At 47.9% G+C, this 17225-nt stretch overlaps 1 protein-coding gene across 2 annotated transcripts in view; it reads right to left on the bottom strand.

The window, feature by feature from the left end:
- LOC139264628 (plexin domain-containing protein 2-like) overlaps positions 1-17225 on the bottom strand; it is a 559026-nt gene that overhangs the window by 80932 nt on the left and 460869 nt on the right. For both annotated transcript variants that reach the window (XM_070881383.1, XM_070881384.1), the window contains exon 12: positions 11452-11490. In XM_070881383.1, the coding sequence (XP_070737484.1) occupies positions 11452-11490 (39 nt within the window). The remainder of the gene's footprint in view (positions 1-11451; positions 11491-17225) is intronic.

The raw sequence follows: 17225 nt of genomic DNA, 5'->3' as shown, positions 1-17225 counted from the left end.
CTCCTAGGTGGTGCGCTCTGGCGAGGTATTTCTTCCGCCAGCAGCTCGACCTCAATTATGACACGCAGCTCCTGTTTGTGAACTTGGGGGGTGCCAGGACCGCCCTCCGGGAGCTGCCTGTCTTTTACAGGGAACTCATCAGGGTCTGGAACAAAGTCTCCACCAAGCGCAGCTCTCCGCCGGCTGGAGTGGCGGCCGTCCTGCAGGAACCGCTGCTCGGGAATCCGTACCTCCACGGCCGAGGTTTTATGTGGCGGTCGGAAGAGAGGGCTGTGGCTGGTGAGGTGACCAGGGTCAGGGACCTGCTCGATGGCGGAGGAGCGGGCTGGATGGCGCCAGACACGCTGGCGCGGCGCCTAAATTCTGCCAACGTCCGCCACGCGGCCGATGCCATCGAGTCGCTAAAAACAGCTCTGGGCCCTGACTCCATTAGGTGCATCGAGGAGGCTCAAGCACGTGGGGAGATCCCGTCCGAACTGACCCCCGTCCGGACGGAATTCCTCATCGGCGCCAAACCCCGGAACCTCCCTCGGGGGCCGGCGCCTCACAACTTGAGCCGCCTCGGGGAAATCCCCTCCGTGCCTTTCAGTTCCGCGTGGAGGGGTTTCCTGTACGGGCTGCTCCTGCACACCCTCAACTTTGCCATCCTCGCCGGCCGTCCGGACACGCCATGGCGTACCATCTTGCCGTCCGGAGGAGGCGGGGGTCCCCGATGGAGGGCACTCTACGCAGGGGTCCTCCCACTATTCATCGGGGACTTGGCCTGGAGGGTGGTGCACGGAGCAGTGCCGTGCAACAAATTTTTAAGCAATTTCTGCGGTCTGGAGGAGTCCGTGTTCCATGTTTTTATTGAGTGCACAAGGTTGCAGCCCCTGTTCCATTATTTGAAGGGGCTGCTCCTGAAATTCTGGCTGCACTTCAGTCCCACTCTCCTGATCTTTGGGCACCCTGTGCGGAGGGGAGCGGGTAGGTCTGAGGGCCTCCTCGTAGGACTGCTCCTGGGCACGGCCAAGGGTGCCATCAGCTGGTCCAGGCAGCGGGCGGTCGAGGGGGTCGTTTAACCTGACTGCCTGCCTCTCTTCCGCTCTTACATCCGGTCCAGGGTGTCCTTGGAGATGGAGCACGCGGTGTCCACCGGTACGCTCGCGGCCTTCCGCGAGAGGTGGGCACCGGAGGGACTGGAGTGCATCATCACGCCCGGCAACCAAATTTTAATTTGATTTTACGTTTTTAAGTTTAATTTGTTTTAATTGCCGGTGCTTTTAGTGTCCCCCTTCCCTTTTATAGGGGGCACTGGGGAAAATTGTGATTTTAGTGCCCAAAAAAAAAAAAAAAGAAAAACACAAAAAAAAAACAAAAAAAGGGGGAAAAAAAGGGGCCTTGTAAATGTCTGGAGTGTCACCCAGGTCGGGTGGCACAGTTTAATGTTTTATGTTTTGCAGGTGAACTCCAAAAAGAGTTTCTCTTGTTTATGGATTGTGGAAGATGGGAGGCCGACTAGGGAGGTGGGGGAAGCTTATCTTGGGGGTGCACAGTATGGATGTGTGACTCTGTAAATAAAGACTTTTTAGCGACTGAAGACCAGGCACTAGTATTCGATCCTTCACCACCTGGCTATCCAACTGGTGCTGATGGCGAACTCAGACAGGTGCCTGAGCGTTTGGTGTCTGGCATGCCAGGAGTGCTCCTTCGGGCTCCACAAGGAACATCTGGGCCTCTGCTGACTCTGGCTCCCTCCCCTTACCACTTGTAAAATGGCCCTGATCTTTCCCACCGCCAGAGCACTTTACTATGGTGCCAATGGGCGGTCTCTGGGCCTGTGATTATAAGCAGCCTGAAGGGCGCCCCTTGCCTCTTTCTACCTGTTTCAGGTGGGTAGCTGTGGGATGCAAATGAGGCCTGGGAGTTAAACTAGCCTGGCCCTCAAACTGAGGACATCGGACGGGTTTGATGTTCGCCCCACCTTCCCGCCCACATGAAACTTGAGCCCAGTTAAATTTCCACCTTAAAAATTCATAATTATGACTTGTAAATAACTGCGCAATCTTGTGCATGTGCAACGCATTTGAACAATCCCACAGATACACTGCAACCAGACCTGAAACGTTAACTGTTTCTCTCTCCACAGATGCTGCCTGACCTGTTGAATATTTCCAGCATTTTCTGTTGTTGGCAGTGCCACAGTTTTGCCCCACAATGTAAACTGGGCAAATTTTAGGATGCCAGGGGGCTGAAATTCAGGGTCTTGATAAAGCCCATTACTACCCGTTTGCGGCAGTCATGCGCTGGAATCCATTGGCCGCCGCTTTGCCATCAATTGGCCGCCGTGACGGAAATTTAGCGCGGGAGGTTTTGCAGCGATGCCAACTTCCGCCCCGATCGGCAGGAGGAGGAGGCTGAGGAGATGGAGACGGAGGAGGCAGCAGAGGAGGAGGATGAGGAGGCGGAGGAGGATACGTGTCCTGAGCCCCCCAGGAGGCGTCATTGCCATCCCAACCCTGCAAGGGAAGTGCAGACACGGCTGATTGCTGCTCAATTTCGTTAATTTCATCCCCACATGACCTTTCACCTTCTACTTTCCATGGCCATCTCAATGAGTGCCTTGGCCACCATCACATTATACACCTGGCCAGATATAGGTGCAAAAAATAGAGATTTAATAGATCAGCAATATGACTCCAAACAACGAACACAACAATAAAAGTTCAGAAAAGTAATATATATACATCATTTTCCACCTTTGTGCATTTCCATATAATCCCACTACTGCACCTCAGTGTCTCCCCTGTGGCTGCCTCATGGGTCTGGGAAAGCTGCTGTGTTTCCTGTGTTGAAGCCGCAAATGTCATTCTCGGATTCCCTCGACCAGCTTTGGGAGTGGAAGGGCCGGCTGCAGACTGGTCAACACCCTCCTGGGAGGGTTCAGTCTAGCTTGGCTCGGGCGAGGCATTGGTGGAGTGGCAGGTCTGGGGCTAGGAATGCTGTGACCTTGAGGGAGCGCATCATCCTTATCCTGGTCCAAAGAGCCTGAGTCACTCACTGGGGGCGGCATGATACCTCCACCACCAATCTGAGGGTGGTCAGGTCGGTGCTGTGGCAGCGGAAAGTCCACTGTGGCCCACGGTGGACCCAGGTGTGAGGGCAACACTGAGGTGTCGGGTGGCATCGAGCTGCGACTGCATGAGAGCAGCCGCACTTTCAAAGCCACCAGATATGACAGTATTTAGACACTCCACAGCCTGTTGCAGAGTGTATAAGAGCATTCTGAGCTTCCAGGGCCGCGGCCATCCTCTCCAAACCAGCAGCGATACGCTCGTTCCCTCGCACCGGTGCTGAAATGGCAGCTGCCACATCACCTGCGAGTTGTGGCCTCACATCTGGATCCTCACGGTGTCTCTGGGAGTCCACCATTGCCCGCAAACAGGCAATGTTGGGCCTGATGGTGTGTGCAGAGCTGCCGACAATGCAGGAGGTGGATTCCTCCACACTCCTCACTACTTCCGACAGCCTCTCTGGCACCCTTGCCAGTGCCCCCAACATCTGGGAATGCATGGCCTCCACCCTTCTTTCGTAAGCCGCAACAACGATGGGCTGGTCTGAGTCCTCCTCAGCAGAACTCCGGTGCGGACTCGATAGGGATAGAGATAGGGAGAGATGTCACCATACTGCAGCCCTCTACACCCCAGTGCAACACCCAGTCCAGATCCCTGTACTATCTGAACCAGATCGAACAGCGTACTCCCAGTATCTGAGCTGGTGTGTGTGGGTGGAAGCGGTGACCTGGTGCTGCCAGCAGTGTCCTCTTCCTCTTCCTCATGGGAGAGGTCCCCAAAAGATGGAGTGAGATCCATGGTGTCAGCAATGCTGGAAACTTAGTGTCCTCAATGGTGTCAGGATGCTCATCTGTCTCATTGTCATCAATGCTCGCCTCCAGGCCTCACGATGGTGTCTCAACAGGTGCATCTCCCTCGCCTCGGCTGCCACTCGGCCTCTCATCTGCAAGCATCAATGGGAGAAGGGCTGCCCTGAGGGGGAGGTGGGGGATTTACGCATGGAGCGTACATGTAGCAGACTTTGAGAAGGAAAGGCACAGTGTGTGCTGTCGCTTTCAGGGAGACATAGCATTAAAGGAGGGCCTTCACTTACCCATGCTGCCCACATCAGTATCGCCAGTACTGAAGCCCACAGGCAGGGGGAGGGGGGCTCATCTACAATCATAAATGGGAGAAGGGCTGCCATGAAGGGGAGGTGGGGGATTCATGCATGGAGCCTGCAACCAGCACACTTTCAGAGGGAAAGGCACAGTAGGTGCTGGAGCATTGAGGAAGAGATAGCACTTACCCTCATCGCCAGTGCCGTGGGCCACAGGGAAGGCACCATGTCTGCCGACAAGTGCCTCAACCCTCGCCTCCAAGAGTGTGAGGATTTGAATGTCGGCTTTGTCACCTCCAGTCCTCCTTTGCACCATGCGATTATGAGCTACTTCGGCCTGCAAAACAAAGAATGGTTGGTTTGTAGCACCGTGATGATGGAGCAGAAATGAGAGCACAAGTGTGTGTCCCTGACATGCAGCTGTAAATGTGAGATGAGAGGGCCTGCATTGTGAACGCACATATATATATATTATATATATATATATATATATATATATATATATATATATAGAGGCCTCAGCAATGAAATCCTGTGTGAGTGACTAACGAGTGAAGGTGGGGAATGAGAAGGATGACGGAGAGGTTCGCAGATGGAAAGTGAGCATTTGATGGAACAGGTACTCACTTTCATCTAACGAATGATATCGTTCAGCCTTTTTCTACATTGGGTTGCCATCCAATCATAGATGGAGGTCCCCGACACCTCTACAGCGATTTCTCTCCAGGCATTACTGAACACTTGGCGACTTGGTCTCCCTGCATCTGGATACAGGACTCGCCTCCTTCCCTCGACAGCCTGCATCAGGGTCTCCAGCTCGGCGTCGGAAAATCACGTTGCCCTTCTTCCCACAGCAGCACCAGCCATCCTTGAACACAACTCCTTCCCTCCTCAGGGCCTAGCTGCAAACCTGGCTGCCTTAGCAGCTGGCTCGTTGGTTGGAAATCACCCTAAGGGTGAATTTCCTCGTGTGAATACCGCCCCAATCAACCCACCCACACCACTGTAAAGTACCAATTCTGAAAGGCAATTAGTGCTGGAGAACATTTTTCCGAAAAAAAAGCTGAATATTGATCCATTTCCCGCTGCAATCATAGCGACAGTAATCGCGGGACAAAGGCGTAAGTGCGCCAGTTTTCTATCGGCACTGAGTTTCGGCCCCCAGCAATATTGTGCTATTGCTTCCAGCATATTCTGCAATACAAGTGAAATGTGAAATTTTGCACATGCTCTGATAATTTTAACTTTTGGTGATAGTGGAAACGATCAGATCGGTTATCTGTTGCACAGCTCTTCCGATTTCCATTGTCATTCCATGGATCTTTTATTTCTACTCCCAAATTGTAGATTAATATTGGATCAGTAAGCAGCACCTTTAATAGCATAAGACCCCTTCAGGTGATGTGCTCAAGTCTCTGGAGTGCGGCTTAATCCAGTAAACCTCTGACTCAAGAGACAAGTGAGCCACCTCTGAGCCAAGACGGACATCTTCCAACACCAACACCGTTTTAAACCCTTCCAAGTTAGTATCCCGAGTCATGTTGTCAGCACTCACTGTGCAAAGGAAAACATCTCAAAACCTAACTGAAATCAACAGAACACGATGATGGTAAGAATGCCTGAGGAAAGAATGTTTCAATTGGTCAAAGGGTCTTATCAACTGGATTGTGTTTAAAAACTAAAAGCTACAAAGTTGAGTTTTATTTTTCTACACTCAGCAACAACATTTTCCTTTGCTGCAGATTGAATTTGCTGCTGAGTTTAGGAAAATAAGCCTGAACTTTGCGCCTCCCTTTGAATGTACTTGGCTCTGGTTGTCCCAGAGAGATTTAAGTGCATCTGATTCAAAGTAAACAACTCAAGTAAAGAGGGTCATCACACAGACCAAAGTGTGAGGATGAAAGAGAGATAGAAACAAATGATAGCACAACATGCTGCATGGAAGACGACCACATGCGTAAAAGGAGCTGATACAGGGAGGCAACCAGATCATGACTTGTGGTAATGTTGTATAAGCATTCATTGAGCTTATTACAGCCATTTGGCACTGTTGCCTGAAAATTGCTGCGAACAAGCTTGTACAAATGTTTAACACATGCCAATCAAATACTCCCTCTGCTATTTTATCCAAAACATTCATTTACATTCCTTTTAAGGGCCTAATGCCTCAATAGCACAGTCATTTTCAGCCTTATTTTGACACAATTGATTATCTGATAAATGTGAAGGAGAAAAGCGCTTAAAATGAACCAAATGCATAATTTTAATGTAAAAATCATTTTTTTGGAGGAAGCATGCCCTTCCAGGAACCCCCTTCCTAGAAATGCACCACCCATTTTGTGCCTTCATTATTTATGTTTACCCACACGTACTTGTGTCTTTTTACCTATAATACAAGTTGTATACACCTTAAGTTACAAATCCCGTGTAACTATTTGTTTCCACACATCCTTCTTGAGGCTGTGCCAGTTTTTCTGAAGCTGCTGATCAGTTTTTTTTCTAGTTTTCGAGGCTGGCACATATGAATCTGATTTAAATAAAAGTTCAAGTGAACTGACACTTGCACAGGCCTGATGTGCTGCCTCCGTTTGGTCAAATATTGGTCAAATATGGTGCACCAGGGTTAGGGTGCATGAGACTGTTCACCTAATCTGTACCTGCTCAAAGTGAAGCCCTGCACTGCTGGTACAGCCTCCCAAAACTTACCTTATAAGAAAGGAATCAATTGTAATTCTCCATGGCACTTTGTGGATAGCTGTAAAAACAAAATTGGTTCAATAATCTCCTTTAGGGGAGGAAATCTGCTGTCCTTACTCTGTCTGACTTCTATGTGATTCCCGTCCCACACCAACTGCCCTCTCAAGCAGACCAGCAAGCTACTCAAGCAAATAGTGCGGAGGCTGGAATCTGAAATAAAAACAGAAAATGCTGGAAATCTCAGCTGGTCGGGCAGCACCTGTGGAGATAGAAACATAGTTAACGTTTCAGGTCGACGACCCTTCACCAGAACTGGCGAATGTTCGAAAAGAACACATTCTTCAGGAGCACTGCAAGGGGAAGGGGAAGAATGAACAAAAGGGAAGGTCTGCGATAGGGTCAAAGTTCTGTGATAGGGGGCAAAGGTCTGTGATAGGGGGCAAGGTCTGTGATAGGGGGCAAGGTCTGTGATAGGGGGCAAGGTCTGTGATAGGGGGCAAGGTCTGTGATAGGGGGCAAGGTCTGTGATAGGGGGCAAGGTCTGTGATAGGGGGCAAGGTTTGGGGGTCCTTGTGCATAAATCCCAAAAAGTTAGTTTGCAGGTGCAGCAGGTAATCAGGAAGGCGAATGGAATGTTGGCCTTCATTGCGAGAGGGATGGAGTACAAAAGCAGGGAGGTCCTGCTGCAACTGTATAGGGTATTGGTAAGGCCGTACCTGGAGTACTGCGTGCAGGTTTGGTCACCTTACTTAAGGAAGGATATACTGGCTTTGGAGGGGGTACAGAGACGATTCACTAGGCTGATTCCGGAGATGAGGAGGTTACCTGATGATAGGTTAAGTAGACTGGGTCTTTACTCGTTGGAGTTCAGAAGGATGAGGGGTGATCTTATAGAAACATTTAAAATCATGAAAGGGATAGACAAGATAGAGGCAGAGAGGTTGTTTCCACTGGTCGGGGAGGCTAGAACTAGAGGACACAGCCTCAAAATACAGGGGACCCAATTTAAAACCGAGTTGAGAAGGAATTTCTTCTCCCAGAGCGTTGTGAATCTGTGGAATTCTCTGCCCAGGCAAGCAATTGAGGCTAGCTCATTGAATGTATTCAAGTCACAGATAGATAGATTTTTAACCAATAAGGGAATTAAGGGTTATGGGGAGAGGGCGGATAAGTGGAGCTGAGTCCACGGCCAGATCAGCCATGATCTTTTTGAGTGGCGGAACAGGCTCGAGGGGCTAGATGGCCTACTCCTGATCCTAATTCTTATGTTCTTATGTGATGGGGTTGAAGGTCTGTGATAGGGGACAAGGTCTGTGATAGGGGACAAGGTCTGCGATAGGGGGCAAGGTCTGCGATAGGGGGCAAGGTCTGTGATAGGGGGCAAGGTCTGCGATAGGGAGCAAGGTCTGTGATAGGGGGCAAGGTCTGTGATAGGGGGCAAGGTGAAAGGCTCTCCTATCTTCCACCCTATCACAGACCTTCCCTTTTGTTCTTTCTTCCCCTCCCCCTTTCAGTGCTTATGAAGAATGTGTTCTTTTTGAACATTCGCCAGTTCTCATGAAGGATTGTCGACCTGAAACATTAACTATGTTTCTATCTTCACAGATGCTGCCTGACTCATTGAGATTTCCAGCATTTTCTGTTTTTATAGCAAGCTACTCAGTTGTTTCAAACACCTTCTCAGGAAAACAGGGACCGGCAATAAATGTCAGCCTTTCCAGCAACAAGAATTAATTATAAAAGAACCTGAAGCCTTTTTAACCCCTGGGTTTATCTGAACCTAGCACAAACGTGAATGAGATTAAAGTCAAACTAGAAGGTGGCAACCTTCAATCACCTTTTTTAAAATTCATGCATGGGATGTGGGTTTCACTGGCAAGGCCAGCATTTATTGTGCATTCCTAATTTCACTTTGACAAGGTAGTAGTGAGCCACCTTATACAACTGAGTGGCTTGCTGGGCTATTTCAGAGGGCAGTTGTGCCAATCACATTGCTGTGTGTCTGGAGTCACATAAAGGCCAGACCAGGTAAGGATATTCTCTACCCCAGAGATTTCCTTCCCTAAAGGACATTAGTGAACCAGATAGGTTTTTACGACAATCCGGTAGTTTCACGGTTACCAGTTGAAATCTGGTGTGAGTCCCTAACATTTTACTAGACTAAGGTAATCAAGTCCAGAGGAGATCGATTACCTTCTCTAGCATTACAGTGGCTCCCCTGGGGAGATAAAGACTTACCCGTGAAATGTTTTCTTCAGCCCACTTGGCCCTTGGTGGGACGTCAAACGGAATGGCAAGGTGCAGCTCCACTGTAGAAGATTGGATCAGGTTGGGTCAGGGCAGGTGTCGGAGGCTTGTTCGGGATAGGCAAATAATTCTGTCCCTGGGATGTGGAGCTAAGTCTCCAGCCTGGAGCTAGGACAGTTGACTTAACTGCACTTGCGATGGTGGAGCCACTGCTTCAAGGACACTGCAACTCTTAAAAATGCACTTTTAATGTCAACCCATTACCGAAATAAAAAAGAATTGCAGAAAGGGTAAGGACTTTTCTTAAATGAGAAATAAAAAATTTACAGTGTGAACTTTCAGATCAAGTAAATTACAACTATCGGCGCCATCAGATGACAGATAAGGACTGAAGTCTATCTGGATTACAAGGAGTATCTGTTACACAAGGAATGATCGTAGAACCAGAGATTAGCTCTTATTGACATCACACAGCGCTGACTTCATGAGTACTGCTGCGGTGGGCCACATTATTTATGCAAAGAGAGATCCAAGATGGATTAGACCTGGCAGTGAGAGCTGGTTATCATCTAGGGGGAAATGGGGAGAAATAGTGTGCAGCTGCTCTCTTCAAACATTGCAGCTGCTATTTAAAGGACTATTTTTAAGCAGAAAATTTAAAGCGGCTGGCCAATGATGATGGTCATCCCAAAAACCCATTTTGCAACATTACCTAGCTACATGCTGCATAGTGACTTACTCATGTATACCTTGAGCGGCAGGGTGGTCATTTCGGTCTCACTCTATCTGCTCTTCAAATTTTGAACATTTCAGCAGTACTTCTCTGCTTGTCGGCCAAGGCAGCACATAACAGAATGGAGCAAACTTGAATGGAAGAGAGCCCCTAATTTTAGTGCATTGAGTTAGTTTGAAGAGGCCACAATAAATGTCCTGGGCCCTGCCAATATAGAAGGAGTTGGTTACAGCAAAGCATTCTTCAAGCTCAGTGCTGGTACAGGTGCATGTATAGATAGGCCTCTCAGGCTGATGTAACATCCATTGATGAAATACTTTTCAGAAAGCAGGCAGCACCAATCAGTCACTGCAGCAGCAGATATGGTGACACCAGTTGTTGGTCTATCTCATCACCGAGTACAAGAAATATAGGGCTACTTCTAACCCAAGTGACTTGTACTGGCAACCTGCAGCCAGTAACTTGACTTACTCCTGGTACTGGGTAGGAGCACAAGATTAGGATGTAGCATTAAGGGACAGCACTGGTCCAAACACACCGGCCATACCTACTAAATGAAACTAAATTGTAATTTTTTTCAATTGTGTTCTGATGGTGTTAATAATGGTAGTTGAATTAGTACACAGGCCAATGCTGCCAAAGATGTTTTGGGCCACTCTATAACAATACCATGTATTGCATAATGTGGAGGGCTAAAGATCTTGTCTGCAAGAGCTTACAGTATGGCTCCCAATACCCAAAACAGTGTTTCACAAGAATATCTCCTGGTTCACTGTTAATGTCTCTGTCTGTCTTTGGTTGCAGATGGGCCTCCCCCTCAACTTGCTCAATTGTTAGGCCTCTCTATATCATTTATAGATAGGTTAAGAGAAATTCTGTGAATTCACACAGGATATAAAATCTCGCAATTATAAGGTTGTTCACAGAAAATGCAAGCACTTTATGTACATGAATATTAAACAGGGAATATAAGCTGCGTAGAATGCCTTTAGATTTAAAAATGGGCATGCTCTGGAGAAATATGTTTTTGTGAAGGACCACTTCTCTACTTGTGGCAACTGTATTATTCTCAAGTGAATTTAAACAGTATGCAACATTGATTGCAAGTCTGTGAGCCCAGAGACACACTATTTATTATTCTGAACACAACCTGCAAGGTCAGATGTCCAGAAAACCAATTTGCTCTGCTCAGATTCTTACCAGCCAAGGAATTCATTCTTATACAAGTTGTATTGTGGATATTGTAATATTACTGGACATAATGTACTTAAAATTAAAAAATCAATACAACATTTTTGATAGACATATCACATAGCATCAAAGTCTATCTCTGTGATTAAATTTACTGAATTGCATGCATCAGATGTGTGGATTTCAGCCTTTAGTCTGAATTCAGTTATTAATGCAGTTATAGAGAAAGTCTTATAAAACATGAAATGAGGCTAAATATCTTGTAAAGCATTTATTAAAAAAAACATACAAGAGAAAAGACATCAGCAAACAAGCAGCATCTTTACTGTCATCAAATCTATATTAAACTCTTGGCCAAGTGCCACAGGATGCTATAAATTGCTTACATGAAAAAAATTGAAGCTACATGGTTAAATAAATCAAACACTTACCTCCATTGTCCCTCAGATGCAGAGCAATCTTTGTATCATCTGGAAGAGATTTAAAATACAAGTTACTGACAGCTTGCAAGTGCAAACCCTATATTATAGCATCCTTATCTATTTAGCAGTACACAAATAAAAATTCCAACAGTACTGCCCAAGGGTATCATTACACATTTTCAATTGATTCCACCAATAACACATTATTTCATCTATTTCTTATGAAATTCTCCAAACTCAATTTTGGTTCACAATTAGCGGCAAATTGAAATGGAAAGTTTATCTGTGGGCACTCTGTGGTCACTCACTAGTCAGGTATGGTAAAACACACAAATTAAAAGAAACGTTTTCACACAGATGGCTATTAGAACAGAGATTGCTTTATCATAAGTGGCTATTGCGGCAGAGACTAGAAAATTATTTGACAAAGAACTGGATAAGGAAGAATACACGAGAATACTGAGAAAGGTAGAGAAATGGGATTACAGTAGATAGCTTCAGTTGAAAAGGGAGCAATGACATAGGAACAATTGGGCCAAATGACTTCAATTACAACATTTATATTGGGCTTTTAACAGAGAAATGTCCCAAGTTGCTTCACAAAGGCACAAGGAAGAAAATGGAATCTGAGCCAAAAGAGGAGGTGTTAGGAGGGGCAGCCAGCAGTTTGGTTCAAGAGTGTTACTGAAGGTTTTAAAGGAGGAGAGGGAGGTGGAGATGCAGACGGGATTAGGGAAGGAATGCCAGGGCATAGGGCGTAGAAAACTGAAGACACGATGGAGAGAAGGGAAGCTCAAGGGAACAGAGAGTTTAGGGGGATGGGATTGTAGGGCTGGGTGAGGAGATAACAGGTAGGGCTGGGTAACGGCACTGAAGGGATTTAAACATGAGAACGAGAATTTTAAATTGGAGGTATTAGGGGACTGGGAGCCAATGTAGGTCAGAGAGGACATGGTGATGGGTGAGCGAGATAGGATATAGGGAGCAGAGTTTTGGGTGAGCTGAAGTTTAGGAAGGGTGGAAGATGGGAGAGCATCAGAATAGTAGAGTCTGGAAATGACAAAGCTATGGATGAAGGTTTCAGCAGAGAGCCTGGGGGGAGATTTGGCTTGGTGGGCAATGCAAAGGTAGGTGTGTGGGTAACAGCAGAGGCAGATGGTCTAAGTGAAAGAGTCGTCCTAGGGCTTCTCACACTTTTTGTTGGAGGTCTCTCCACAGTCATCTAGCTGGGTAGGACTGCACTCGCCTGGTTCCATTCTTATCTAGCTACCTGCAATGGCTTCTCCTCCCCCCCCCCCGCATTGTTACCTCTGGTGTCCCCCAGAAGATCTATCCTTGGCCCCCTCCTATTTCACATTTATATGTTGCCCCTTGGCGACATCATCCGAAAACACAGCATCAGTTTCCACATGTATGTTGATGACACCCAGCTCTACCTCACTACCATTTCTCTCCACCCCTTCCACGGTCTCTAAATTGTCAGACTGCTGGTCCGACATCCAGTTCTGAATGAGCAGAAATGTTCTCCAATGGAATGTTGGGAAGACCGAAGCCATTGCTTTTGGTCCCCACCACAAACTCCATTCCCAATGTCATGTATGTATGCTTGGATTTACTAGCCACCAGGTGGGGCCACTGTCGGAGGTCTTTGGGCTATGCGCACGTGTGTGCGGCCCAGGTATAAAAGGCCAGCCATCTTGTAATGTGATCACTTCGGGCCCTAATAAAGTAGAGCCAGGTTTGTACCTGTTCGAACTTTACAGTATTCAGTCTTTTGAGCTATTGCATACACAACACCTAGTCACTGACTTCATCCCTCTCCCCACTTCTGTCTGAGGCTGAACCACACTCTTCGCAACCTTAGTGTCATATTTGACCCTGAAATTAGCTTTCGACCACATATCCGCAGCATAACCAAGACCGCCTATTTCCACCTCCGTAACATCGCCCGTCTCTGCCCTTGCCTCAGCTCATCTGCTGCTGAAGCCCTCATCCATGCCTTTGTTACCTGTAGACTTGACTATTACAACACGCTCCTGGCTGGCCTCCCACATTCTACCCTGCATAAACTAGAGGTGATTCAAAACTCGTCTGCCCATGACCTAACTCGCGACAAGTCCCGCTCACCCATCACCCTTGTGCTTGCTGACCTACATTGACTTCCGGTTCAGCAAGGCCTCGATTTCAAAATTCTCATCCTTATTTCCTAATCCCTCCATGGCTTTACTCCCTATCTATGTAATCTCCTCCGGCCCGACAAGTTCCCCAAGAAAAGCAGCAGTGGCAGCAAGGAATCAGGTGCAGCATTAAGGGACAATTCGGGAGTAGATGATATTTGTGGTGGGGGTCGGGGGAGGAGGTTAAATGGTTTTTCATTCTAAATACAGACCCTTCCTAGCATTTGATTAACCCTGCTCTACAGCCTCGCCCTTGCTTCCACTCTAAAAGTGAGTTCTCAGATGACGGTACAGTCCAATACGGGAATTACAGTCTCTGTCACAGGTGGGACAGACAGTCGTTGAAGGAAAGGAGGGGTGGGGAGTCTTGTTTTCCGCACGCTCCTTCCGCTGCCAGTGCTCGTTTTCTGCATGTTCTCGGCGACGAGACTCAAGGTGCTGAGCGTCCTCCCGGATGCTCTTCCTCCACTTAGGGCAGTCTTTGGCCAGGGACTCCCAGGTGCCGGTGGGGATGTTGCACTTTATCAAGGAGGTTTTGAGGGTGTGCTTGAAAGGTTTCCTCTGCCCACCTGGGGCTCGCTTGCCGTGTAGGAGCTCCGAGTAGAGCGCTTGCTTTAGGAGTCTTGTGTCGGGCATGCGGATAATGTGGCCAGCCCAATGGAGCTGGTCGAGTGTGGTCAGTGCTTCGATGCTGGGGACATTGGCCTGGTCGAGGACACTGACATTTATGCGTCTGTCCTCCCAGGGGATTTGCAGGATCTTGCGGAGACATCGTTGGTGGTATTTTGCCAGCGATTTGTGGTGTCTACTGTATATGGTCCACGTCTCTGAGCCAAACAGGAAATGTTCAGCTGTTTAAAAGCATCATTAGGTGATTTCTGCAGCATAATTGTATTTTAAAAACATGTTGAGCAGTGAGGAGGCAGATGCATGAAAGCAGAGAAACTCCCAGGATTTCCTGATGGGAAAGTGCTCCATTTGCCATGTAAAAGCCCCGAGAGAGTGCAAGAACATGTTACCTCTGATAATACTGGGACACAGACCTTTAAAGGACCATACAGATAATGACCTGCATTTTAGAATGTCACATTTCAAGCCGTATTGTTCTGTTGTCATCTATCATGTTTTATATTGAGTTGACATGTGGACATAAGAAACACAAAATTGGAACCCAACATGACACCTGTTCCATTTTAAAATATATTTGATTCCAGTCAAGAATACTTGTAACGTCAGCCAATATATGTCTTCCTTATTGAAATGCTGCCAATTATTTTCACTTATTCCTTTCACTGTAAATCTTTGGAATTCTCTATCCCCGAGGGCTGTGGATGCTCAGTCATCGAGTATATTCAAGGCTGAGATCGATAGATTTGGACTAAGGGATTCAAGGGATATGCGGATCAGGCGGGAAAGTGGAGTTGGGGTCGAAGATCTCATTGACTGGTGGAGCAGGCCAAAGGGGTCGCATGGCCTACTTCATCTCCTATTTCTTATTTTCTTGGTATTTTATGATAACTTAGGCAAAAATATTAACATTAAAGAATCTATTAAAAATGCATGTGGTATCCTTCACACGAGCATAGAGTGATTTTATTTATAGTCATCATCATAGGTAGTCCCTCGGAATCGAGGAAGACTTGCTTCCACTCTTAACATGAGTTCTTAGGTGGCTGAACAGTTCAATACGAGGACCACAGTCTCTGTCACAGGTGGGACAGATAGTCGGTGAGAGAAGGGGCAGGTGGGACTTGTTTGCCGCACGCTCCTTCCGCTGCCTGCGCTTGATTTCTGCATGCTCTCAACGACGAGACTCAAGGTGCACAGTGCCCTCCCGGATGCGCTTCCTCCACTTAGGGCGGTCTTTGGCCAGGGTCTCCCAGGTGTCAGTGGGGATGTTGCACTTTATCAGGGAGGCTTTGAGGGTGTTCTTGTAATGTTTCCGCTGCCCACCTTTGGCTCATTTGCCGTGAAGGAGTTCCGAGTAGAGTGCTTGCTTTGGGAGTCTCGTGTCTGGCATGCGAACTACATAGCCTGCCCAACGGAGCTGATCAAGTGTGGTCACTGCTTCGATGCTGGGGATGTTGGCCTGGTCGAGGACACTAATGTTGGTGCGTCTGTCCTCCCAGAGGATATGTAAGATCTTGCGGAGATATCGTTGGTGGTATTTCTCCAGCGAATTGAGATGTGTACTGTACATGGTCCATGTTTCAGAGCTATACAGGAGGGCAGGTATTACTACAGTCCTATAGACCATGAGCTTGGTGGCAGTTTTGAGGGCCTGGTCCTCAAACAGTCTTTTCCTCAGGTGGCCGAAGGCTGTACTGGCACACTGGAGGTGCTGGTTGGATCTCGTCGTCAATGCCTGCTCTTGTTGATAGGAGGCTGCTGAGATATGGGAAGTGGTCCACGTTGTCCAGGATCTTGATGACTGGGGGACAGGCTGTGCGGTAAGGACAGGCTGGTGGAGGACCTTTGTCTTGCTAATGTTTAGCGTAAGGCCCATGCTTTCGTACGCGTCAGTAAATACATCGACTATGCCCGAGAGTTCAGCCACTGTATGTGTGCAGATGCAGGTGTCGTCAGCGTACTGTAGCGCAATGACAGAGGTTGAGGTGGTCTTGGACCTGGCCTGGAGACGGTGAAAGTTGAACAGCTTCCCACTGGTTCTGTAGTTTAGTTTCACTCCAGCGGGGTGCTTGTTGGCTGTGAAGTGGAGCATGGCAGTGAGGAAGATTGAGAAGAGGGTTGGGGCGATGACGCAGCCCTGTTTGACTCTGGTCCGGACGTAGATTGGGTCTGTAATGGATCCGTTGGTAAGGATCACGGCCTGCACGTCGCATGGAGCAGGCGGAGGAAGTGACGAACCTTTGGGGGCATCCGAAACGGAGGAGGACGCTCCATAGACCCTCGCAGTTGACGGTGTCAAAGGCCTTTGTAAGTTCGAAGAAGGCCATATATAAGGGCTGGTGCTGTTCCCTGAAATTTTCCTGCAGCTGTCGCGCTGTAAAAATCATGTCCGTTGTGCCTCGACGGGGACTAAATTCGAATTGTGACTCCGGGAGGAGCTCCTCGGCTACATGGAGAAGACGGTTGAGGAGGACTCTACCGACGACTTTCCCAGTGGCTGATAACAGGAAGATTCCTCTGTAGTTTCTGCAGTCGGACTTGTCCCCATTTTTTAAAGATGGTCAGGATCACTGCATCTCTGAGATCTCCTGGCATGCTCTCCTCCCTCCAGATGTGAGAGATGAGGTCATGTATTCGCTCCAGTAGTGCCTCTCTGCCATACTTCAGTGCCTCGTCAGGGATTGCATCCGCTCCCGAAGCCTTGTTGTTCTTAAGCTGTCTTATGGCTTCTTCTACCTCGTGCAGTGTTAGGGTTTTACTGAGGTGGTGGCTAGTAGCATGCTGCGGGATGGAGTCAAGAACACTTGAGTCAATGGCAGAGTCTTGGTTGAGGAGATCTTCAAAGTGCTCCTTCTAGTGGGCTCTGACTGCCTCAGTGTTTTTGTTGAGTGTTTCCCCATTCTTGGCCAGCAGTGGGGTGGGGCCTTGGGTATTTGGACCATAGGTGGCCTTGACTGTGATGAAGAACCCTCGCAC

Source organism: Pristiophorus japonicus, chromosome 5 (genome assembly GCF_044704955.1).
Source record: "Pristiophorus japonicus isolate sPriJap1 chromosome 5, sPriJap1.hap1, whole genome shotgun sequence".
NCBI classification, from domain to species: domain Eukaryota; kingdom Metazoa; phylum Chordata; class Chondrichthyes; family Pristiophoridae; genus Pristiophorus; species Pristiophorus japonicus.
Note: the sequence above shows the minus strand (reverse complement) of the source record. Positions and strands in the feature narration are given on the sequence as shown.